The sequence below is a fragment of the Protopterus annectens genome, chromosome 3.part0, assembly GCF_019279795.1.
Source record: "Protopterus annectens isolate FY-2018-M chromosome 3.part0, PAN1.0, whole genome shotgun sequence".
Taxonomy (NCBI): Eukaryota; Metazoa; Chordata; order Ceratodontiformes; family Protopteridae; genus Protopterus; species Protopterus annectens.
This window is the reverse complement of record NC_056731.1, coordinates 1,326,342,989-1,326,369,148: the sequence shown is the minus strand read 5'-3', so window position 1 is coordinate 1,326,369,148 and position 26,160 is coordinate 1,326,342,989. Positions and strand designations below refer to the sequence as shown.

The following is a 26,160-nucleotide window of genomic DNA, read 5'->3' as shown; positions in this document are numbered from 1 at the left end:
ACGATTTAATTATACCATGCCGTCGGAGCTTCCGATGACCGCATGCATAAAAAACGCAAGGATAAGGACAGGCAGCCTAGACCTAAGCCCGACTCTGAGGCCTCTGCTGGGCCCGTCGCCGGTTCCCCAGTTTTCAGCGAGGCACCTACGCAGCTCCTGACTACCGCAGAATTGGAGCCCCAGACAGCTTCGGACTCTCATTCAGAGCTTACCAGGCCTATGCAGCCTGCTCTATTAGACCCTACCGACGTCTCAACACAAGGAGAACCCGGTGCTGCAGAAACACCTTCGGCTTCTGAGGGTGTTTTCAGACAGACTACACTCACCATTAAATCTTATGCTAAACTTTGTATACCATGAGGGAACATTTCCACTGGGAAGGCCAGGACTACTCTGACTCAAAGAAAAGGCTCCGAGAGTTCCTTTTACTTCCCCAGCACAGCCCACTTGCCATCCCTCCAGTTTTGGACATTGTGGATGATGTTTATTTAGAATCCAGTCTAAATTTCTCCACCTCCTGCCCCAGCCAAACCAGACAGATACTATAGAGTACCTGACTCTCACAAATTCCTTTTACAAAAGCCCTGTTGCTGATCCAGAAACAATCTCCCAGGGTCCTAAAGGGGCTAAGGCTTCTATGACTAAAAAGCCTGTACCCTCTGAAAGGGACTTCAGAGCACTAGATAGCTGGGGAAAGAAGGTATACACTTCAGCTACCCTAGCCATGAGAGCATTAAAATTGTCAGTTCCACATGCTGAAATGTCGCAATTCCTAATGTCTCAGTTAAAGCAAAAGATGAGCATGCATTCTCAACAGCCTGAATTCAAGGAAATGCAGGATCTGCTGCATGCAGCTGAGCAAACATACTTTACAATGTGGCTTTGATTCACTGGAAGCTTCCTGTAGAGCAGCTGTCACTGGGTCTGTCATACGTAGGCATGCTTGGTTAAAAGAACAAGCCCTGGCTGACCATGTTAAAGCAAAATTATTGGATGCATCTTTACAGCAGGATGTTTCATTTGGTGTCAAAGCAGAGGAAGTTCTGAAGAAAATGGAGGATAAAGCAAAGTCTATGCAGACGGTTAAGGATTTTTTTACAGGTACAACCACCACGTTTCAGCAGAAATTGGACAACAAAAAACTGGTCCTTTCCAGCTTCTGATAGACCATAGAGGGGCGGCAAGTACAGTTGCCCAAGGGGCAGAGGCCAGTCACAAGGCCCTTACAAACCTCACCAATGGGGTGCCGCAACCCAGAAAGGAGGAGAAGACAGACCCCAAACTACTAGAAGACAAACACAATGACTTAACCCTCAAACTGCCAAGCAAAACTCTCTTGGCAGCTCCCTTGGGAGGAAAATTAGCACTTTTTCCAGACAACTAGCATATCATCACAAAAGACAAATGGGTCCTGGACATTGTCTCACAAGGATACAGATTCCATTTTCATACCTTGTCAAGGATAAAAGGAATGCCAAACCTGCCACAAAATCAATGGGCAGAGGCACAAAAACAAATTACAGCTCTCATGGACATGAGAGCCATTCAACAGGTACCTATACAGGAGCAAGGACAAGGATTTTACTCAAGGCTCTTTCTAGTCCCCAGAAAGGACAAAACATGGAGACCCATTCTGGACATTTCAATTCTAAACACCTTCTTGCAAGTACCCAAGTCCAAGATCCTAACACTACAGCAGCTTCTTCCCATGTTGGGCAAGAAGGCTTGGCTAGTAACGTTGGACCTCAAGGAGGCATACCTGTATGTCCCTATCACACAAAATTGCAGAAGATACCTCTGTTTTATTGCAGGTTCAACCCATTACCAATTCTCTGCACTGCCCCTTGGCTTGTCTACTGCACCCAGGGTCTTCACAAAATGCCTGGCACCAGTAATTGCATACTGCAGACAGAGGAATTCAAATATACCCATACCTGGGCGACTGTCTTATTCAAGGAGAAAGCAAGGACATTCTTTTACAACATCTGGCATTTGTCAATCACCTCTTAAGTTGCCTAGTGTACACAGTAAATGAAAAGAAATCAAAACTAGTGCCCTCACAAAACATAATATTCCTGGGTGCCAGCTTGAATACAACGGCCCAGATGGCTTACCTCACGTCAGACAAGCAACAACAACTGACTCAATACTTCAAAATAATGGGAACAAAGACCCAGCTCCCTGCAAGAAAAATTCTGCAGGCCTTGGGATTCATGGCATCTTGCATTCTAGTAATACCATTTGCAAAACTGCATATGAGGAAATTACATTGGTACCTGAAAAGCGTATGGACTCGACACAGCCACAGCTTGGAAACAATGATACCACTCATTCCCTGCCTTCAACAGGAGTTTCTGTGGTGGGCACAGGCATGTCACCTCAACAAGGGTCAGCCTTTACCTTACCCACAGCCAGGCAAACTATAACAACAGATGCATCGGACTATGCCTGGGGAGCGCACATGGCAGGACAGTGCATTCAAGGCAAATGGACTGCAGATCAAAGGCACCTGCACATCAATCAAAAAGAAATGCTAGCTGTACAGAATGCCCTAACCGCTTTCAAGGACCTCTTACACCCAGGACAACTAATAATAAAGACAGACAATACCACAGTAATGTGGTACATAAACAAGCAAGGGGGTACACACTCCTACCCTCTATGCAGACTAGCAATGACCTTGTGGAACACAGCACTGACTTACCAAGTTCAATTACAAGCACAATTCCTGCCAGGAAAGAAAAACATATTGGCAGATGACCTAAGCAGAAACATCATGGATCCCCACGAGTGGAAACTGGATCCACAAGTATTTGCAATGATAACTCAGAAATGGGGACACCCAGACCTAAATCTGTTTGCCAACCCCCACAACTACCAACTTCAAAAATTTTGCACAATGACATTCCCACCCGCAAGCTTGGAAAGTGGACGCCCTCTCATTCAATTGGAAAACATTGACAGTGTATGCCTTCCCTCCACTGCCTCTAATAGCAAAGGTGCTGCTGAAAGTCATACTAGAGAGGCCACAAATGATACTCATTTCTCCAGACTGGCCACGCCAGCACTGGTATCCAATACTAAGGAACATGGCCCACCATGGATTTTACCTCAAATTCCTCACCTGCTCACTCAGCAAAACAATCAGATTCTACACAGCCAGCTCAAGACTTTAAATCTGCCTGCATGGCAAATTACCTAAACAACCAGCCGACACTTCTCTCTAAAGCTGTTATGGATGTTATTCTGGAGGCCAGGAGGCCCAGCACCAGGAAAGCCTATTCAGACAAATGGAAAAGATTTTGCGCCTGGAACCAGGCTTAAGGCCAAAATCCCTTTGTTCCAAACATTCCTCAGATTCTGCAATATTTAACTGAAATGTTGCACAAAGGACTTTCTTTTTCATTTATTAAGATCCACTCCTCAGCTATTTCAGCTCACTACAACACGGATCCTCCTTTATTTTCACATCCACTGCTAAGACAGTACCTCAGAGGGGCTAAGAACATAGGACCACCCAGGAGAGCACCAACACTAACTTGGGATCTCAACTTTGTTCTGGAAAAGCTTACACTGCTGCCCTTTGAACCAGCTTTTACAGCTGATTTACAGTTTCTATCATGGAAAACTGCCCTGCTGCTAGCAGTAACTTCAGCCCGAAGAGTCTCAGAGCTACAGGCCCTAATGGCAGTGGAGCCTTTCCTCATTTTTCATCAAGACAGAGTCGCTCTATGAACTAACCCTTCCTTTATGCCAAAGGTGGTATCCAGTGTGGCCCTAAACCAAACCATTCATTTGCCCACCTTATTCCCAAACCCCCAGAACAAAGGAGAAGGGCTCCTGCACTCTTTGGACATTCTCAGGCAATTACGTTACTACTTGGATAAAACTAAGGCTTTCAGAAAATCTGACCAGCTCTTTGTATCCTATGCTTCAGGATCACAAGGAAAAGCCATCTCAAAACAGACCATTTCAAAATGGATAGGACATTGTATACGTTTTTGTTACACACATCATGGAAAACCGGTACCTACTAGCATTAGGTCGACTCCACCAGGGCTACAGCTACATCAACAGCCTTTCTCAGGGGGGTACCAACCAAGGATATTTTGGAAGCTGCAACTTGGAGCTCAGTGCACACCTTCACCAAGCACTATCACTTGCCTCTATATTCTAAGACTAGAACTGGCTTTGCCACTGCAGTTCTGCAGGGCCTACCAGCTTCTCCAAACCCTGTTTAACTCCACCACCCATCCTTAGCTTTGGGATTCAACCCAAGTGTGATGACTGCAGCAGTGTAACACGATGAACATAGTACAGTTTTGTACCTACCATAAATGTAGATGTTAGTGTTTATACTGCTGCAGTCCAGGTTACCCTCCCTCCATCCCCTCTGAACTAGCTGAACCTTTTTATACCTTTCTATCTCATACAACCTTTGTGGTGTATTTGCTTGTAACTGAAGGTATTTGTATTTTTCTGTACATGTTTCATTGGCAATATGTATTGCCCTCCTATTAGGAGGCACCTGACATCTGGGGCAAGAAAAACTTAAGAAAATGGCGTTGGATGCCTCTTATATACCCCTGGCGCACTGACCTCAGGGAAGAAGCGACAGCAACCGACACCAGACCAAGACTTTGGAGCTCTGGCCGACAGCGGGACCACCTAACGGCAGGATAACCCAAGTGTGATGACTGCAGCAGTGTGAACACTCGGGCATCTACATTTATGGTGGTACAAAACTGTACTTTATCTGCAAGACAAATTCTGCAGGCTTTGGGGTTCATGGCATCCTGCATTCTACTAATTCCATATGCAAGACTGCATATGAGGAAACTTCAGTGGTACCTAATAAGTATATGGAGTCAACAATGTCACAGTCTGGAAACAATGATTCCTCTCATTCCCTGCCTACAACAGGAGTTTCTTTGGTGGGCAGAGACATGTCACCAAAACAAGGGACTGTCATTCACTCTACCCCCTGCCACCCAAACCCTAACTACAGATGCATCAGACTATGCTTGGGGGGCCCACCTGGCAGGGAGATGCATTCAGGGCATATGGAGCCCAAAACAAATGCATCTGCATATCAACCAGAAAGAGATGCTAGCGGTTCAGATTGCTCTGACAGCCTTCAAGGACTTACTTCATCCAGGACAACTACTGATAAAAACAGACAACACCACGGTTATGTGGTACATGCAGGGGGGCTACACATTCCTACCGCCTTTGCAGACTAGCCATGGCATTGTGGAACACAGCCTTGACTTACCAAGTACATCTTCAAGCTCAATTCCTGCCAAGAAAACAAAATACTCTGGCAGACTACCTAAGCAGATATCTTATGGACCCGCACGAGTGGAAACTGGATCCACAAATCTTCAGCATGGTAACATAGAAATGGGGGAGCTTAGACATAGATCTATTTGCCTCTCCCCAGAATTATCAACTGGACAAATTCTGCATAAGGACTTATCACAGACAAGCATGGAAAGTGGATGCCCTATTCTTCAGTTGGAAAAATCGATTAGTCTATGCCTTTCCCCCCTGACTCTTCTCTCCAAGGTCTTAGGTCAGACAGGAAAAAACAAAAATGATCCTAATTGCTCCAGACTGGCCTCGCCAGCACTGGTACCCAATTCTAAGGAATATGTTTCAACTCCCTACTTGGTTGTTGTTGTTTGTCTTTCGGCTTTTCCCGGTTAGGGTTCGCCACAGCAGAACTCCGGTCTGCTAATGATTGGCAGTAGTTTTTTTTTTTTTTTTTACGGTGCCGAGTTGCCAGATCGACGCCCAACCTTCAATGAAGGCATGCCCATTTATGCATGTGTTTCGGAAGGACATGCAGACTCCACACAGAAGGCACTCCCCACACACCAGCCGAGAATCGAACGGGAGAACCTCCTGCTGTGATGCAACAATGCTACCGCTGCACCACTGTGGCTTCAACTCCCTCCTTGAGGCAAGTATCAACTCCCTCCTTGGTACTTGCCTCAAATACCTCATCTACTGTCTCAGCAGAACAGTCATATTCTGCACACCCAGCTCCAAACTCTGAATCTTGCAGCATGGCTAATCATTTAATTATTCAAACAACACCTCTCAGTAAATCTGTGATGGATGTCATTTTGGAAGCCAGAAGGCCTAGTACTAGAAAATCTTATGCTGATAAATGGAAGGGATTCTTTGCTTGGAACCAAGCACAAGGAACAGACACAGCAAAACTAAATATCCCTCAGATTTTACAATACTTGACTGAGAAGCTTGAGAAGGGCCTATCTTTTTCTTCAATAAAAATCCATGCCTCTGCCATCTCGGCTTATTACAACACGGAGCCTCCCATCTTTTCTCTGCCTCTGCTAAAACAGTATCTTAGAGGGGCCAAAAATTTAAGGCCTCCCAGAAGATCAGCAACTCCTGCATGGGACTTCAATTTTATGCTGGAAAAACTCACCCTGCCTCCTTCTGAACCAGCAGCTACTGCGGATGTAAAATTTTTATCTTGGAAAACCACTTTCTCTTTGGCAATCACTTCAGCAAGAAGGGTTTCAGAACTACAAACTCTCCTGGCTGTGGAGCCTTTTATTACATTTTACCCGGACAGGGTGTCCCTCAGGACCAACCCTTCCTTTATGCCTAAGGTGGTATGTAGTGTGGCTGTTAACCAAACTTTTCACCTGCCAACATTTTACCCAAATCTGCAGAAAGTACAGTTTTGTACCTACCATAAATGTAGATGTCCGAGAGGTATGCATCTGCAGTCCTAACATATGGGTTGTCCTGCCTCAGGCAGCCCTTGATCGGCAGTTCCAAAGTCTGGGTCTGGTCTCTGCTGATGTCTCACTTCACCCGACGTCATAGCTGCTGTGAATTGGGTATAAAGGCATCAGCCGACGCCATTTTCCTCAGTGTTTCTTGCCCCAGATGCCAGGTGCCCTCTAGGAAGGCTAAATTTGGATAAATGCAAATGATTCCAAACAGTAGAGAGCAAACAATATAAACATGTATATACATATATACAAACAAATACACCATAATAGATTCCCCCAGCTAGCTACAAGATGGGCAAATACCTAGGAGTACCACAGAGGGAAGGAGGGTGGGTAATCCTGACTGCAGATGCATACCTCTCGGACATCTACATTTATGGTAGGTACAAAACTGTACTATGTCCTTCAAGGATGCATCTGCAGTCCTAACATATGGGTAGAATACCATAGCCAAACTGGGGAGGAGGCACTAAGATGATTATGGTGTAGCTAAGATCCCTTGCAAAACAGCAGTTGCAAAACCTGCTCGGGATCTGGAGTATAAAGGTAGATTGTAATGCTTGGCAAATGTATGCACGGAGCTCCAAGTAGCAGCTTCTAAAATGTCTTTGGTAGCCACTCCTCGTAGGAAAGCTGTAGTAGTGGCTGTAGCCCTTGTGGAGTGAGGTCTGATGTTTTCTGGAGATGTCTTTCCATGAAAAGAGTAACAAAATCTAATGCAATTTCCTATCCATTTTGAGATTGTCTGTTTTGAAATTGCTCTTCCTTCCATTCCTGTTGCATATGCTACCAGAAGCTGGTCAGTTTTCTGTTGGTCTTGGTTCTGTCCAGATAGTAGCGCAATTGCCTGTGCACATCCAAGGTATGTAGTAGTCTTTCCCCTGTTCTGTGGGTTGGGGAAGAATGTTGGTAGATGGATTGCTTGGTTCAATGATACCCTGGAGACCACTTTTGGCATAAAAGTAGGGTTAGTTCTCAAGGACACTCTATCCTGATGGAAGATAAGGAAGGGCTGTACTGCCATTAATGCCTGTAATTCAGAAACTCTTCTTGCTGAAGTGATTGCAAGCAGGAAAGCAGTTTTCCAAGATAAGAATTGTAATTCTGCTGTTGCTGCTGGTTCGAAAGGGAAGTGTTAACTTTTCCAACACAAAGTTAAGGTCCCATGTAGGCAAAGGTGGCTTCCTTGGAGGCTTTACATTTTTAATTCCTCTCAAACTGCCTGAGTAGAGGATGAGAGAAGACTGGAGGATCCATGTTGTATTCTGCTGAAATTGCTGATGCATGAATCTTAATGGAGGAGTAAGACAGGCCATTGTGGAAAAGTTCTGCTAAGTATTCCAGGATGTTAGCTATGCTTGCTAATGATACATTTTCTCCTTTTGCTGCACTCCAAATGAGGTATCTTTTCCATTTGGCTGAATAAGTCTTCCTTGTGGAGGGTCTGCGAGCCTCCAGGATAATGTCTTTAACCCTCTGAGATAAATCTGGGTTATTTTGCTTTATGTAATATTCCAAGCAGCTAGCTGTAGTGTTTTCAAGTTTGGATGTAGGATCTTGTAGTTCTGTTAGCAGTAAAGGAACTAGAGGTAGAGGCCATGCGTGTGTCCGAGACATGCTCCTCAGTAGCGGGTACCAATGCTGCCTCGGCCAGTCTGGAGCTATCAGGATGATCCTTGGGTGATCTTCTTTGATCTTCAGTAGCACTTTGTGCATCAAAGGAAGAGGTGGGAATGCATATGCTGTCAGGTTTTCCCAACTGAAGGATAGGGAGTCCACCTTCCAAGCAAGTGGGTGGTATGTCCTTGTGCAGAATTTCCTCAATTGGTGGTTGTGTGGGGATGCGAACAGGTCTATTTCTGGTAGTCCCCATTTCTTTGTAATGGTTTTGAAGATGTCCGGATGCAGCATCCATTCGTGGGCATCCGTGGTAGTTCTGCTTAAGGTGTCTGCTAGTATATTTTCTTTTCCTGGTACAAATTTGGCCTGGAGTTGAATGTTGAGGTTCAGGGCCACATTCCACAGGTCCATTGCCATCCGGCATAGAGGGTATGAGTGCGTGCATCCCTGTTTGTTGATATACCACATGACTGTGGTGTTGTCCGTCCGTCATCAGCAAATGACCCTGTTGAAGAAAAGGTCTGAATGTCTGAAGTGCCTGTTTCACTGCCAGCATCTCTTTTTGATTTATGTGTAGGTTCAGCTGGTCTTGTGTCCATAGGCCTTGTATACACTTGCCCACCATGTGTGCCCCCCAGCCTAGGTCTGAGGCGTCCGTGGTGATAGTCTGGCTTGGGTGAGGTTTGTGGAAAGGCAGTCCTCTGTTCAACTGACAGGCCTGAGCCCACCACAGGAATTCTTGTTTCAGGCATGGTATTATTGGAATCTGGGCTTTTAGACTGTGCTTGTGTTGAGACCATACATTCCTTAGGTACCATTGCAACTTTCTCATATGCAGCCTGGCATGTGGAGTCAATATTATGCAGGATGCCATGTAACCCAGGGCTTGCAGGACTTTCCTTGCTGTAAGCTGGTTCTGTGTTGTTAATGCCAAGTGGTAGTTGCTTTTGCTTTTCTGCTGTGAGAAATGCCATCTGATTTGATGTGTCCAGTTCTGCACCCAAGAATGTTATCCTTTGGGATGGTACCAGCCTTGACTTTTTCATGTTGACTGTGTATCCCAGGGCTTGCAGTAGTTGTATAACCTTTTCCAAATCTTTTGTTAATTTGGTCTTGTTGTCCGCTTGTATTAGGCAGTCGTCCAGGTATGGATAAATCTGAATTCCCTGAAGCCTGCAATGAGCAATTACTGATGCCAGGCATTTCGTGAATACTCTGGGCGCAGTAGATAAGCCAAAGGGCAATGCTGAGAATTGATAATGCTCTGATCCTGCAAGAAATCTGAGGTATCTTCTGCAATCTGGTCGTATAGGGACGTGCAGGTATGCCTCCTTGAGATCTAGAGTCACCAGCCAAGACTCCTTGCCCAGCATGGGAAGAAGTTGCTGTAGGGTCAGCATTTTGAATTTTGGAACAATGAGATATGTGTTCAGAGCGGACAGGTCGAGAATAGGCCTCCATTGGTTTTCTTTTCTTGGTACCAGGAAAAGTCTGGAGTAAAATCCTTGCCCTTGTTCCATAGGAGGTACCTTTTCTATAGCTCTCATCCTTAGTAGATGGTTGATTTGTTCTAGAGCGTTTGTTTTTTGGTTTGGTGGTAGGTTTGGCTTTCCTCTCTTTTTGGTAGAGTGTGGAAGTGAAACCTGTAGCCTTTGTCTATTGTCTGTAAAATCCATTTGTCTCCTGTAATGTAATGCCAGTTTACGGAAAATAAGGCTAGCTTTCCGCCTAAGGGTGCTTCCAGTTGTTCCCTGGTAGGCGGTATCAGAGCCAAGTCATTGTGCCTGTCCTGTGGAAGTGGTCGTAGCTGGATCTGTGGCAGTACTTCTCTGGTTGTTAGGCTGCCACTGACGTCCCCTGTAGGCACCTCTGGATTGACCTCTGCCTCTTGGGCGCCTATTTCTGCCTCTCTGTGCTCTGGAGGTGTCTGGAAAGGACCAATTCTTCGAAGGCCAATTTCTACTAAACCTCGGAGGCTGGACCTGTAAGAAATCCTTGACTGTTTGAACTGATTTTGCTTTTTCTTCCACCTTCTTTAGCACTTGTTGTGCAGGGGAGCCAAACAAACTTTGTTTCTCCATGGGAGCATCTAGAAGCTTTGACTTTACATGGTCTGGTAAGGATTGTTCTTTTAACCATGCATGCCATCTAATCACTGTTCCAGTCATAGCTGATGTAAAGGAAGCCTCCAGTGCATCATAGCCGCATTTTAAGGAATGATTACTGACCTGCTGAGTGTTATGTACCAAATCCTGAAGGGACTTATGGTATATAGGTTCAGGAGAGGACAGTTTTTTATTTAGCTGGTCTTAACAAAAATTCCTGATACTGAATCATGTGAAATTGACAGTTTAAGGCCCTAGCCGAAAGAGTAGCAGAAGTATAAACTTTTTTACCCCATCTCTCTAATGCTCTAGATTCTCTTTCAGAGGGGAGGGGGTCTTTGGCAGAGGCAGCTGCTACAGCTTTGGGACCCTGTGAAATGGTTTCAGGATCTGCAATAGGAGCCTTGTACAAGTGAAAGTGTGTGTCCGGGACCCTGTAATATCTGTCGGGCTTGGCAGGGGCCGGGGGAAGAGAGTCAGGGGCAGTACAAGCATCATTATATGCATCATCAACAACTGTAAGCACTGGAGGAATGGCTAAAGGCCTATGCTGTGGTAAATGTAAAAAGGTCCTTAGCCTTTTCCTTGAATCTGAAAAATCCTGGCCCTGCCATTGAAAATGCTCTCTCATAGCATGTAAGGTTTCCCCAAAAGAAAATTCCTCAGGAGGAGAGGCAGAAGGAATGGAGTCTTCTGCATCAGAATCCTCATAAGGAGAATATGGGCCTTCTGGAGGATCTGAGTTTTCTGAATCATCCGAGGAATAGTCTGTAGAAATAGGATCCGGCGGCTCTGCTCTAGGCCTCTTCTCTGGAGAGGGTTGAGAGGCCCTGTCTGGGTGAGGTCTGATCAAAGAAATGAGATCCTCAGCCAGGCTGAGCATTTTGGAACTAGAGGTAGGCCTGTGCGAGGGGGGTTTTGCAGGCAAGGCCTTAGAAGATTTAGCTGCTTTAGCCCTAGAAAAAGCCTTGATAGACATAGATGCAGGGGGCCTAGCAGCTCCACGTGCAGGGGTAGATATGTCTAAAGGAATAGTATCTGATAAATCCTGGGTGGCTGCTACAGCAGGGGTTATTTCAGTAGCAGATTCTGCCATGCTGTGTGAGGCCTCGGCTATCGGAGGCATGCTTTCGGCCGAAGGAAGAACCGAGGACTCTGTTTCAGCCGAAACCGGGACACTCACGGTTGGCTTAACCGTGGTTTCAGCCGAAACCGCGGGCCGCGAGTGTCGGTCCTTTTCCTTACGCTTTTTAGCTAATTGTGAAGTCGGAGTCTCCGGCATTTTGTAAGCAAAAGCGGGACCAAAAAACTCCTCTGCAAACTCCGACCGACGTCTAAGTGTCCGTCAGTTGAAGGAAGCACAGGCTAGACAAGCTGATACGTCGTGGTCTGGGCCTAAGCAAGGAAGGCAGTAAGAGTGGAAATCCTTATGAGGTATTTGTTTCCCACAAGTCAAACAATTATTTACTTTTTCTGACATCGGCTGAGGCAAGAAAGAGTCCCCAACGGGGTACTTAGCTTTTTAGAAGTCTTCGGTAGTAGAAATCTCTGGATCTGACCGACCGGCACTTGCGAACAGCTTCTGCTTCGGGCACCTCGCGGCAAGAAAGACTGGAGAAAATGGCGTCGGCTGATGCCTTTATACCCAATTCACAGCAGCTATGACGTCGGGTGAAGTGCGACATCAGCCGAGGCCAGACCCAGACTTTGGAATCCGGCCGACCGAAGGGCTGCCTGAGGCAGGACAACCCATATGTTAGGACTGCAGATGCATCCTTGAAGGACATCAAGGGGGAGTGGATTCTGCATTCATTGGACGTACACAAACTACTAAGATTTTACTTAAACAGGACCAAATCTCTAAAAGTCTGAGCAACTACTGGTGGCATTTGCTTCAGGATCAGAGAGGAAGGCTATAACAAAGCAGACAATTTCTAAGTGGATAAGCCACTGCATTCATTTCTGCTACTTACACCATAGTAAACATGTGTCCAAGGAAATCCGGTCACATTCCCCCAGGGCTGCCTCTACCTCAGCAGCCTTTCTTAGAGGAGTTCCAACCATAGACATTTTAGAAGCTGCTACTTGGAGCTTCGTGCATACCTTCACAAAGCATTATCATTTGCCTCTCTTCTCCGAATCCAGGGCAGGCTTTGCCACTGCAGTTCTGCAGGGCCTTTATAGCTGCTCCTAATGCTATTTAGTTCCATCCTCCCATCCATAGCTTTGGGATTCTACCCAAATGTAATGACTGCAACAGTGAAACACGAAGAACATAGTACAGTTGTGTACACTTACCATAAAGCTAGATGTTTGAGTGTATTCACTGTTGCAGTCCGGGTTACCCACCCGCCGCCCCCCTTTTCTATAACTTCTTTCCTTCACTATATCCTAAAGCCTTTGTGGTGTATTTGCTTTTAGATGAAGGTAAAGTTTATGTTGCTAAAAGTGCATTTACATATATATTGGTGTGTGTGTGTGTGTGTGTGTGTGTGTGTGTGTGTGTGTGTGTGTGTGTGTGTGTGTGTGTGTGTGTGTGTGTGTGTGTGTGTGTGTGTATATATATATATATATATATATATATATATAATATAATTTTTTTTTTTTTTTTTTTTTGCTCCCCACTTGGAGGGCACCTGACATCTGGGGCAAGAAAAACTGAATACAGTGGCGTCGGCTGCATGTTTTATACCCCTGACAACCTGATGTCATGGAAGAGGAGGCAACAACCTACACAGGACCCAAGACTTTGTTATTCGGGCTGACTGAGGGCAACCTGCCAGTAGATTACCCAAATGTGATGACTGCAACAGTGAATACACTCTAACACCTACATTTATGGTAAGTGTACACAGCTGTAGTTTTCTGTTACTGCACATATATTGATTTTCTCCATACTGAGGAGTGCCTCGAGTGCGTGCATTTTGAGGTTTAGACTTTTGGCATTGAGTAGCATTACCCTCATTTTTTTGTTACTTGTGCTATTTACAGCGGTGGGTTTGTCTTTTGAGCCTTGCCTAACAAAGGCACTATGGGGGTGGCAAGTGCCTTGGCCAGTATTCGAAAGCCTTAGGGTGATAGGTGCAAGCCTTCTGTAGCTAAGCAGCGTGGCTTGTTGAGCATGTCATCCCAGGCAGACAGACACTGGATCCCCTTTGAATGACACCAGAAACTTAGCCAGTTGTTGAAATCGAGAATTTTTTCTTTATACTGTGGTATCATTCTTGGTGAGGGTAGGATGCTACTCATGGTCAGGGTCATACTAGCCTGAGCTACATGATCAGAGAGCTCTTCCATGTCTCTCTTCATGTAGTCCAGGGAGGGTATGGCTCAGGTCATTCACACCAACATGGACAGAGTCATATTTGTACTTGTTCTGGAGTGACCTGAATGCTTGTGTTATGTGGCGAATCCTGGCATCCGACAGGCAGCAAACAGTAACCTTCTCGTTATTCGTCCTAGTGAGTGGGATGTCAGTGTGCCTGACTATAGAGTCTCGTATTACCAGTATGTTGGGTGTGTTTATTTTGCCTTAAAGGCTGTGATTGCATGGCACACTGGTTGGTTTGTGTTGGAGGTGGAGGTTGCTTGGATGTTTGCTTTGGAGGTCTCTGTTGGTATTGTAGATTTTTATTTAGAACCTCCGAGTATGTTTTCATATATTTGTGTGTTTTTTTCCGGAGCTGGTTTAATGGGTCTATGTGAGACTGGTGGTGTGATGCAAGTATTTCCCTTCTCTTGACTGTCTGATCCAGTCTTTGGTTGAGAGAGCTTAGCCTCCAGTTTTGCTGTATAATTGCATCTCACGCATCTATTAGTGTTTGGTGGCAAGAGGAGGGGGTTGTCTGTACATGAGGCAGTTGTAGCATTGCCTCAAAATGCCCAGATTCACCAATTGGACTGGAGAGTACATCTGAAACTGCCATTTGGACATGCCTGGATAGGTACAGTGAACTGTTTTACTGGATGGTTGGTAAGGTCGAATAGACAGCCTTGTCCTTCTGTACAGTACAGGGGGGTCTAGTGCTAGGGTTTATAAGTGCTTGCTATAAGTTTTGAGCAAGTGCCGGGCTGAGAAATGAATGGATTGAGTGCTTAAGTTGAAAGTTTGTCTAGTTCCAAGGGAAAAATTGAAGAGACTGTGGAGCCGGGAATAGTTTTACCCTAGCTGCCCGGCGTGCAAAACCGGACAAATACTGTACTTATAGCAGGGAAATGGAAGAGGTACAAATTGGCCCAAAATGGACAATAAACTACTAATTCCCGGGCTGAAACCACTCTTCCAGGGACAAATCAGCTGCTCAAAGCTCCCTTCTCTCACAGGTGAACAAAGAAACTTCCTTCTATCCAAGTAAGGTATGGGCAAACACAAAGATTTGTAACACAGCCCTGAATTCAGCACTAACCTGAAAACTGGGCTATTCTAGCTTAGAAAGGGGGGAAACCAGTATATATCATCCCCCCCCCAGAAAATAAAGCAGATACACTCCAAAAAAAAAAACACTTTAAATACACAGAAAAGGATACTTCATTGTTTTATATCGCAGATCAGAGTTATAGTCAATGCCCCTAGTAATAAAGTAGGAAGAAACACAAGAACAGTAAAAGCAGCTGAATAAAGTGCAATGTATATATATATATATATATATATATATATATATATATATATATATAAATAAAATAAAACAATTGAAAACGAACAAACTGATTTAAACAAGTTACCCAATTAACCAGAAAAAAAGCTCAAAATTGAGTCCTGTTCCAGCAGTCTTTAATCAGACAAGTTCTAACTGCACACTCCTGCTTACTAGGGTGCAGGGCAACCTTCTCCAAAAAAAGATGGCCTGGATCAGTGCTCAAGTTTATAAAGCTAGATTCAGCAGGCCTGAATCTGGTCTATGCTACAGCAACAAGGTACACCAATTTCAGAAAGAAGCAGTTCAAATAAGCAGGCACAATAAGCCTGTGACCAGAAATTCCCAGCTCAGAAGGGCAGAATCCAGCCTCTCCTCCAACAAGAGTGCAGACCACAAATATTCTTAATGTAGAATAACAGGCCTGAAGCCCAAGTGCTTAAGCCAGAACTAATACACTTTTAGAATAGCAGACACTGAGTCTTCAATCATTTCCCAGCTTAGAAGGATGTAAGCTACCTGTCCTGCCACAACAGTGCAGACCACAAACCTTCTTAATTTAAAACAGCCTGTATGAAGCCCAAGTGTTTAAACCAAAAGACTTAGAATAATAGTTACAATTTAATCCGGCTATAACCAAGCAATAATAAATGCAGCAAAATAAGTAAAATTGAGTACTTTTAAGAAAAAGCAAAATAACGTAGGAGGAAACACAAGTACAGTAAAAGCAGATGAAAAAAGTGGACATTTTTATTTTTTAGTGCAAGGAGAGAGGAAGGAAAACCCTAAGTGGGCTGGCAAATCTTCTCTCTGTATTAAGTAGAGTGAACACTAGACTCAGAATATGATCTCACTGTACTCGGTTAAGTGAGCAAATGAGATGGATCCAGGAGGAGTGTTCTAATACAGACTTACAGGAGGGGCGGGCAATTCCAGAGCCACCAACACAGGAACAGGGAGGGTGGGAACTAACTGCAGAGAAACGCACAGCACACTGTTCAGAAACATGCAGTTAGGAAATAGAAAAAAAATTAAAATACAGTACTTTTAAAACTGCAAGTTTGTACTTAACAGAAGACTAAAATAGACTACTGCAAGTTTCAGTTAGCTTCACCTTCCTGTTTTCTTGATACACTGGAAAATATCAGGGTACAACCCAACACCCTAATAATGGGTGATTTCAACTACCCCACCATTAACTGGGAAAACTACTCATGTACCAACTCTTTTGTTCAACGTTTTCTGGAATTCATAAATTCCAATGGCTTGGATCAACTTATCCACACCCCCACCAGGGGCAGCACTATTCTAGACCTGGTTCTTACCAACATGGGCTACCGGTGTTCCACACCAGAGGTCAGTTCTTCATTGGTCAGATCCGACCACAAGCTAATCACCCTAGACATCCACATCCCACCCCCCATTAGGGAAACAACCATAAAAAATTTCTCCAATTCACGTTTCAGATGTGGCAAACTTCACAACACCCATGCCTATGGACAATAGAGGTACGACTGCTGAATCCTACACAAATGCACTTTATAAGCACTTACACGAGTGCATAGATTGTGCTATCCCTAACAGAACCAAGTTGCTATCCTCCAAAAAAAGGAAGCCAATCTGGTGGTCTTCTGCCATAAACAAACTCTACAACAGAAGAAAGAAACTGTTGCAAAAAAGAGTAAAATCCCATGATTGGAGGAACTCCCTGGTCAGCCTCCGTAAGAAGCTGAGATCCCTCATAAAATCCTCCAAAGCTAGTTATGAAAACAAAATCGCCACTGATTCTAAAGACAACCACAAAGCATTCTATAGCTATGTCAAGAATCTCAATGGCAACACTCGGATCTGCTCTGAGTTACAGCACAATGGCACTAAATATACAGAACCAACTGATATTGCCAACATCCTGGCAGATAGGTTCAGTGCTAACTTTACCACCCTCTCACCTCCTAAAGAGCCCAATTCTATACCGGAAGAATGCAAAGTTCCTGTAATCACGGCTGCACAGGTAAAAACCTCACTCTCCAAAGCCAAGAACATAGCATCCATGGGACCTGACAACATCCCAGACTGCATTCTACATGTACTACAGAATGAACTGGCACCCCACATAAGTACCATGTTCAGTCAAAGCCTCACCTCAGGCTTTGTGCCCATTGAATGGCGGAGCCATGACAGACCCCCGGGAACTACCGCCCCATTAGCCTGGTCTGTAAGGCCATGGAACGTATCATCCTGGAACTCAAACAACGACATTGGTAATCTCCAAAGTCTGGACCCCACACAGTTCAGATTTGTAAAAGGCAGATCATGTCTCCTAAACCTGATAGACTTCTTTGAAGCGGTCACCAAAGCCATAGATGAGGGTAAGGTGGTTCACACAGCCTATCTAGATCTCACTAAGGCTTTCAACACCATCCCCCACGCTAGAATTATAGATAAACTCACTAAACTAGGTATAAATCCCTATGTCACAAGATGGGTTGCCATCTGGCTTACTGACAGAACCCACACTGTGAAAGTAGCATACTCCAAATCCGACTTCAGACCAGTGACAAGTGGAGTACCACAGGATTTAGTCCTTGGTCCTCTCCTGTTAGCCTATACTTCAGAGAAGTAGATACCAAACACAGAAGGTCTTTGGCTAACTAAGTTCGCAAATGACTGCAAACTAGGAGCCATAATCGAAACTCCTAACAATGTGGACATCCTACAAAAAGGCCTCACTGAGACAGATGCCTGGTGTCAAAGCCATGGCCTCAAGCTCAGTGCAAAAAAGTGCATTGTCATCCCCTTTGGTAAAAACCCTGTACCCATGAACTACCACATAAGCGGTAGTCTACTTAACACTGAAAGTGTGATAAGAGACCTTGGGACACAGGTGGACAGTAGTCTCTCCATTGATAATCACATCGCCACAGTGGTCAGGAAATCCTTCTGTGTGGCACACCTCATCACAAAAGGTTTCTCATCCAGAAAAAAAGAGGTCATTGTTCCCCTCTACTCATCACTCATTAGACCCATTATAGAGTACAACACCTCTTTTGGTATGTACCTCACAAGATATCTACAACAACTGGAAAGGCCGCAGAAATACCTCACAAAGAGGATTACTGGCCTCAATACAGATGCCCTACGCAGACGGTCTCAAAAAACTCCAGCTTTACTCCATCGCACATCGCCTACCCAGAGGCGATCTCTGCCTAACATAGAAAGCTATGTCAAACCCAGAGCTTTTGGACATGCTCCACTTAAATGAAATCCTAATCCCTCCGAGCTACACGCTCTAGAGACCTAAACCTTGTCACCATAATAAACAGAACATGTTGGAGGGATAGATTCCTGTCCCAGAGACTTTCCATACTCTGGAACAGACTACCTATATATGTGAAACAGAGGTCCTCAGTAACACTCTACAAGAAAAATCTTGATGATTGGATGGGAAATGGGAAATTCACCCCGGGGATCACTTCTGTGGCTCTGCTTGACAGGAGCACAGGAAAATAATTTTCTTGGGTGCGAAAGCCAGGGTACCTTTTTGGCTAGGCTTATATAGGCCCCAGGGCCGATAGCCTAGTACCTACCTAGAAACACTGATTTAGCAAGATGAGTGATGACAGAATATGTAAAAAGTTAATCAAATGGATGAATTTTACTGGAAGTAGTTGGTTAATCATATACTTTATGCAGTGTGGTATTAAGAAAAAAGAGTAGATTACAATCTTCATTTCTATGAAGTCCATTAGCTGAGAAATTATGAAATGGAACTTGAATGGAGGTTCTACTGCACACTGCTTCATTGAACTAGAAATTGTTTGCATACACCAGTATTTAAAACTTTGGAAGACTTGATTTATTTTATTTAGCTAGTGCAGCTGCAACGAAGTACAATTTTAGAAAGGAACTTGCTGTGTGATCTGCATGTGCACTTAGCCTAACTTATTAAGAGAGAGTAAATATTCTTTCACATTTGTCAGGTGCATTAAGGTAACTTTACTAGATCCTAACATTGGTAAATACTTTGCATTTCTGTACTGCATTTCAGTAAAGCTGTCAGATACTTGGCAACCTTACTTTAACCTTGTTTCTTTGAAACTGAAACACGCCAGTGTATGTTAATCATGACCAGAGTGGCTTTGTGATGTCCTTCAAGGATGCAACTGCAGTCCTGACATATGGGTTGTCCTGCCTCAGGCAGCCCTTCGGTCGGCCGGATTCCAAAGACCTGGTCCGGCGTCGGCTGATGTCGCCCTTTCCCCGACGTCAGAGCGCCTGGGGTATAAAAGCGTCAGCCGACGCCATCTTCTTCAGTCTTTCTTGTCGCGCGGCGCCCGAAGCAGAAGCAGTTCGCAAGTGCCGGTCGACCAGCTCCTGTGTTTTCAGCTACTGAAGTCTTCAAAAAAGCTAAGTACCCCGTTGGGGACCTTTTCTTGCCTCAGCCGATGTCAGATAAAACTGTAAAAGTTAATAATTGTTTAACTTGTACCTCATAAGGATTTCCACTCTTACTGCTTACCTTGCCTAGGCCCAGAACACAACGTCTCGGCCTGCACAGCTTGTGCTTCTTTCAATAAACGCACGCTTAGGTGTTGGACAGAGTTTGCACAGGATTATTTTGGGGAAGATTTTTGTTATATCATGCCGTCGGAGCTTCCGAAAACACATTTACCTAAAAAAACAGAAGGATAAGGACCGACACCCGCGGTCCTGACCAACACCACGCTTAGGCCTACCGCGAGTGTCTCGGTCTCTTCTGAACCGGTTTCACAACCGCTACAGACTGACGACACCGCCCCACTGGTTACTTCGGTACCGGAGGCCAGCTCGGTGCCGGTTTCTGTTCTCCCCTCTGAGACCGTAGCCCAGGATATTTCTGACACCATTTCAGTGGATAAGACTACTCCAGCACGTGGGGCTGCCAGGCCTCCAGTGTCTATGTCCATTAAGACCTACACATGTGCTAAGGCTGCCAAACAGGCTAAGTCTCTCCCTCCAAGATCTGTTTCTCTGGGATCCACTTCTGGTTCTCAAATTTTAAGTTTAGCTGAGGACCTTATTTCTTTAATTAGGGGTTCTCAGCCACATCCAGAAAGAGGTTCTCAGCCGCCTTCTGTCAAGAGGCCTAGGGTTGAGCAGGTAGATCCCCAGTCCTCCGATGAGGCCTCAGGTGATTCTGCACATTCAGACTACCAGGAGGAGGCCTTCCCGGCCTACGAGGATTCTGATGCGGAGGAATCCATTCCCTCTGCTTCTCCTCCTGAGGAGTTTTCCTTTGGGGAAACGCTTCATTCCATGAGGGAACACTTCAAATGGCAAGGCCAGGAATACTCAGATTCTAGGAAAAGGTTAAGGGAATTTTTAAAGCTACCTCAGCATAGACCCTTAGCTATTCCTCCAGTTTTAAATGTTTTAGATGATGTGTACTTAGAATCTAGTGTTTCCCCTGACTCCCTCCCCCCTGCTCCTGTCAAGCCAGACAGGTACTACAGGGTCCCAGACACACATCAATTTCTGTACAAGGGCCATACTGCTGACCCTGAAACTATTTCTCAGGGGCCTAAAGGGGTTTCCTCCAATACTGCTAAAAATCCACTTCCTTCAGAAAGAGATTCTAGGGCTTTAGAAAGGTGGGGCAAGAAAGTATATACATCTTCCACCCTTTCTATGTGAGCATTAAATTGTCAATTCCATATGATTCAGTATCAGGAATACATGTTGGATGACTTGCAAAAGAGATTGGCTTCCCCTGAACCATTAGATAGAAAGGGGTTACAGGAATTGGTTCATAATACTCAGCAGGTTAGCAACCATTTCCTTCAGTGTGGATATGATGCATTGGAAGCTTCATGCAGAGCAGCAATGACAGGTGCAGTCATACGCAGACATGCTTGGTTAAAGGAGCAAACATTGCCAGATCATGTGAAAATTAAGCTTTTGGACGCACCACTAGAGAAACATAAGCTATTTGGTCTTACTGCACAAGAGGTTTTAAAGAAAATAGAGGAAAAGGCAAAATCAGTGCAAACAGTCAAAGATTTCTTCCAGGTACAGCCTCCAAGATTCAGCAGGAATTGGCCTTCTGAGCATTGGCCCTTTCCAGACACAGACAAATTTCAGAGAGGCAAAAACAGCCGTGGCGAGGTAGAGGGCAAACTCGAGGCTCCTACAGAGGACGTCAATGGCAGCCTCCGAACCAGAGAGGTGGGGCAGGACCTTCCACTGCTCCGCAAGGACAATCTCAATGACTTGACTTTGACTCCGCCATCCAGGGCTCAATTAGAAGCACCTTTGGGCGGAAAATTATCTTTATTCTCACAAAATTGGCACAATATTACAAAGGACAAATGGATACTGGACATAATAGACAAAGGATACAGATTCCATTTTCATACACTACCAACAAGACATGGCAGGCCAAACCTGCCACCAAATCAAAGGGCAGAGGCACTCAAACAAATAACAAACCTACTTCAAATAAGAGCAATAGAAAAGGTTCCTTCTGCAAAACAAGGCCAAGGATTTTATTCAAGACTGTTCCTTGTTTCAAGAAAAGAAAACCAATGGAGACCCATTCTGGACTTGTCCGCACTGAATACTTACCTTATTGTGCCAAAATTCAAAATGCTGACTTTACAGCAACTCCTTCCCATGCTGGGCAAGGGGTCTTGGCTGGTAACTCTGGACCTCAAGGAGGCATACCTGCATGTCCCAATCAGACAAAGTTGCAGAAGATACCTCAGATTTCTTGCAGGCTCAGAGCATTATCAATTCTCAGCATTGCCCTTTGGCTTATCTACTGTGCCCAGAGTGTTCAAGAAATGCCTGGCAACAGTAATTGCACATTGCAGACTTTAGGGGATACAAATATACCCTTACCTGGATTACTGCCTTATACAAGCGGACAGCCAACAAGCCTTGTTAAAAAACTTGGACTATGTCATCCACCTACTGCAGGTCTTGGGATACACAGTCAATATTCAGAAATCAAGTCTCGTACCATCCCAACAAATACCTTTCCTGGGTGCCACACTGGACACAAACACCCAGATGGCATTTCTGACAGAAAAGAAAAACAAAAACAATTACCAGAATACTTCAGAAAATTGGCAACACACACCCAGATGACTGCAAGGAAAATCCTGCAGGCCCTGGGTTTCATGGCATCTTGCATTCTTCTGATTCCACACGCAAGGCTGCATATGAGGAAACTACAATGGTATCTAAAACGTCTATGGTCTCAACACAGCCACAGCCTGGAAGCATTGATCCTACTCATTCCATGCCTTCAAAAGGAATTTTTGTGGTGGGCTCAAGCAAGCCAGATAAACAAAGGTCTGCCTTTCAGCAAGCCTCATACAAGTCATACCATAACAACAGACGCCTCAGACCATGGATGGGGGGCGCACATGGAGGGCAGATGCATTCAAGGACAATGGACACAAAAAGGAAAGCACCTGCACATCAACCAAAAAGAGATGCTGGCAGTGATACATGCAATCAAGGCCTTCGAAAAGTTCATGCATCAGGGCCATCTACTAATAAAGACAGACAATACCACAGTTATGTGGTACATAAACAAGCAAGGAGGTACCCATACCTACCCTCTTTGCAGACTGGCAATGAATCTCTGGGATATTTCTCTACAATTGAAAATAGAGCTGCAATCCTTTTGTACCAGGGAAGGACAATGTTCTGGTGGACAGCCTAAGCAGAAACATCTTGGATCCACACGAATGGATGTTGCATCCAGACATTTTCTTACAAATAGCTCAAGCATGGGGAAGGCCGGACATAGATCTTTTTGCCTCCCACCTCAATCACCATCTGAAAACGTTTTGCACAAGGACATACCATCCTCAAGCATGGAAGTTGGACGCTCTCTCCTTCAGTTGGAACTCTCTAACACTATATGCCTTCCCACCTCTTCCTTTGATGACCAAGGTGTTACTAAAGATCAAGACAGAGCAACCGAAAGTCATACTGATAGCTCCAGACTGGCCAAGACAACACTGGTACCCACTGCTACGGAGCTTGACACACACCAGTCCGTGGCTCCTTCCTCAATGGCCACTTCTTCTGACACAGCACAATTACAGGACACTACACCCCAGCTTGAAAACATTGAAGCTGACAGCTTGGAAGATTCCATGACTATTCCTCACGATACACTTTCCAAAAGGGTAAAAGATATCATCCTGGAGGCGCGCAGACCTTCCACTAGAAAAACATACTCAGCAAAATGGAAGAGATTTCTTATCTGGAACAGCAAAAGGGTCAAGACCCATCAGTGATGAGCATTCCACAGATCCTAGAATATTTGGCTGAAATGCTCCACAATGGCCTTTCATATTCTTCCATAAAAATACATGCTTCAGCAATATCTGCCAAATATAACACTGATCCGCCTGTATTTTCTCACCCATTGCTAAGACTGTTTCTAAGAGGTATAAAGAACATCAACCCTCCAAGGAAACCACCAGTGCCTGCATGGGACCTCAACTTCATGCTGGAAAAATTAACTCTTCCTCCCTTTGAACCAGCAGCATCTTCAGAGTTGAAATTTCTGTCTTGGAAGACAGCTTTCCTTCTGGCAGTAACCTCAGCAAGAAGAGTCTCTGAGCTACAGGCCCTTATGGCAATACAACCATTTCTCATTTTTCATCAGGACAGAGTTTCTTTGAGAACCAATCAGTCATTCATGCCAAAGGTGGTATCCAGGGGGTCCCTGAATCAAGCTATTCACCTGCCTACATTCTTTCCCAATCCTCAAAATAAAGGAGAGAGACTTCTGCACACCTTGGACATACACAGGCAGTTGCGCTACTACTTGGACAGAACAAAGTCTTTCAGAAAATCTGACCAGCTTTTTGTAGCTTGCGCTGCTGGATTGCAGGGAAAAGCAATTTCCAAACAGACAATTTCTAAATGGATTGGAAATTGCATTCGGTTCTGCTACTCTTTTCATGGAAAAACTGTGCCAGCTGACATCAGGCCACATTCCACCAGAGCTACAGCCACCTCCACAGCCTTTTTAAGAGGAGTGGCAACAAAGGACATTTTAGAAGCTGCTACATGGAGCTCCGTGCATACATTTTCCAAACATTACAACCTGCCTTTATATTCCAGGTCCAGAGCAGGGTTTGCTTCTGCAGTCCTGCAGGGCATTTTAGCTACACCATCTTTGTCTTAGTGCCTACCACCCCCAGGTTGGCTATGGTATTCAACCCATATGTCAGGACTGCAGTTGCATCCTTGAAGGACATAGTACAGTTTTGTACCTACCATAAATGTAGATGTCCAATAGGTTTGCAGCTGCAGTCAGGTTTTCCCTCCCACCTACCCCTCTGTGGTATTCTTTTGGGTTTCTACCCCTCATTTTAGCTACCTGGGGTAATCTTTTATGGTGTATTTGTTTTTATGTTGTTGTACTTGTCTGGAATTTTTTTCTCTATTTTCAAATTTTAGCCTTCCTTGGGGGGGCACCTGGCATCTGGGGCAAGAAACACTGAAGAAGATTGCGTCGGCTGACGCTTTTATACCCCAGGCGCTCTGACGTCGGGGAAAGGGCGACATCAGCCGACGCCGGACCAGGACTTTGGAATCCGGCCGACCGAAGGGCTGCCTGAGGCAGGACAACCCATATGTCAGGACTGCAGTTGCATACCTATCGGACATCTCCATTTATGGTAGGTACAAAACTGTACTTTACATAGTTGCTGTCTCATTTCAGAGATTTTAATTAGTTTTAAGATTGCAGTTGTTAACAAGCCCATGCAGCAGCTGCGAATGTTTCAGTGCTGTTTGTCTGCTTAGACTGTTATCACATGTAAAAATGTAGTTTTGAAAAAAACGTGTATAATTCAACATGTTTGTATTTCATTCATTTTTCTAGGCAGAGAATCGAAGACAAAAAAGAGAAGTGGTCCTTAAACGTACAAAAAGAAGATGGCGCCCTCTGCCTCATTCAATTATGGAAAACTCATTGGGTCCTTTTCCAGAATTTGTTCAGCAGGTGAGTGTAATACTTTTTTTGTGCATTTTGCTATCTGCTAACTTTGTCACTGGCAATTTTGAATAGAGTTAGAGGATAAGAGTTAAGTACGTGATGTGCAGCCACAAGATCTGCCTTCAGAGATTCTTAAAACCTCCGCATTGTATGCCAAGGGGTGAATCACTTGTAGGCTCACTACGACATGCAAGAACTCTGGTAACAGAATTATTCAGGAAAGGAGGAATAAAGTTTCACTGAAAGGTTCTTTTCTTCCAGATGGTAAGCGGAAGGAAAAACGCAGAACATAATGCTGTAGGTCACAGAATGCATGGAAGGGGCAAGATAGGTGGTCTGCCATCCCCACACCCAGAGTAGTCTGCTTAGCGATAGGGATAGTGAGGACCTGATGTTGTTGTACTGCGCATCTTGAGGAACCCTGATAAAAATCATCCTGCCTCCTAAGGAGAGAGAGAAGCTTTGGAGTAAGGCTTTTGTTGGGGATGCCAAAGTGGTACCTGTAGCCATCAAGAGAAATCTCTCTGAAGAGAGCACTTCAGTCCATTCCCTAGATAGGGATTCATGGATTTTGGATCATTTTGGCAAAAAGTGTGAGCATCACGCACATTCAGTGTCAGACAATTGAAAATCTGATTCACATGCTGCACTTTTTTATATATTTATATTTATAATAGGTTTCACTTGTTTATTTGGGATTGTATCAAGAAGAAGAATGCTTTAACATTACGTGTTTCATGCATACTCTCTCTGCTTTGGGTATATCTTCCCATTATAAAAGCCTTAGTATATACTGCCATCTAACGATGTTTTAATTGAATGCTGTTTTAAAAGTTGCTATTCGTGAATGTGGTTTTAAATGAATGCTTTTATAAATATACATATTTTTATATGTTTATACATTTGAAATGTATATTAGGTTTAAATTAGTATGAGATTTGGGAGATATTTATATCATTTGAATATTAGTTTGATGAAGCGGATTTCTAATGAAGTAGACTGTGAACGCATTTTAATTG

At 44.5% G+C, this 26,160-nt stretch overlaps 1 protein-coding gene across 1 annotated transcript in view; it reads left to right on the top strand.

The window, feature by feature from the left end:
• The window catches only part of LOC122796733 (desmocollin-3-like), a 1,348,840-nt gene that overhangs the window by 276,916 nt on the left and 1,045,764 nt on the right, over window positions 1–26,160 (top strand). The window contains exon 4 of the mRNA XM_044065442.1: window positions 25,028–25,147. Within this exon, the coding sequence (XP_043921377.1) occupies window positions 25,028–25,147 (120 nt within the window). The remainder of the gene's footprint in view (window positions 1–25,027; window positions 25,148–26,160) is intronic.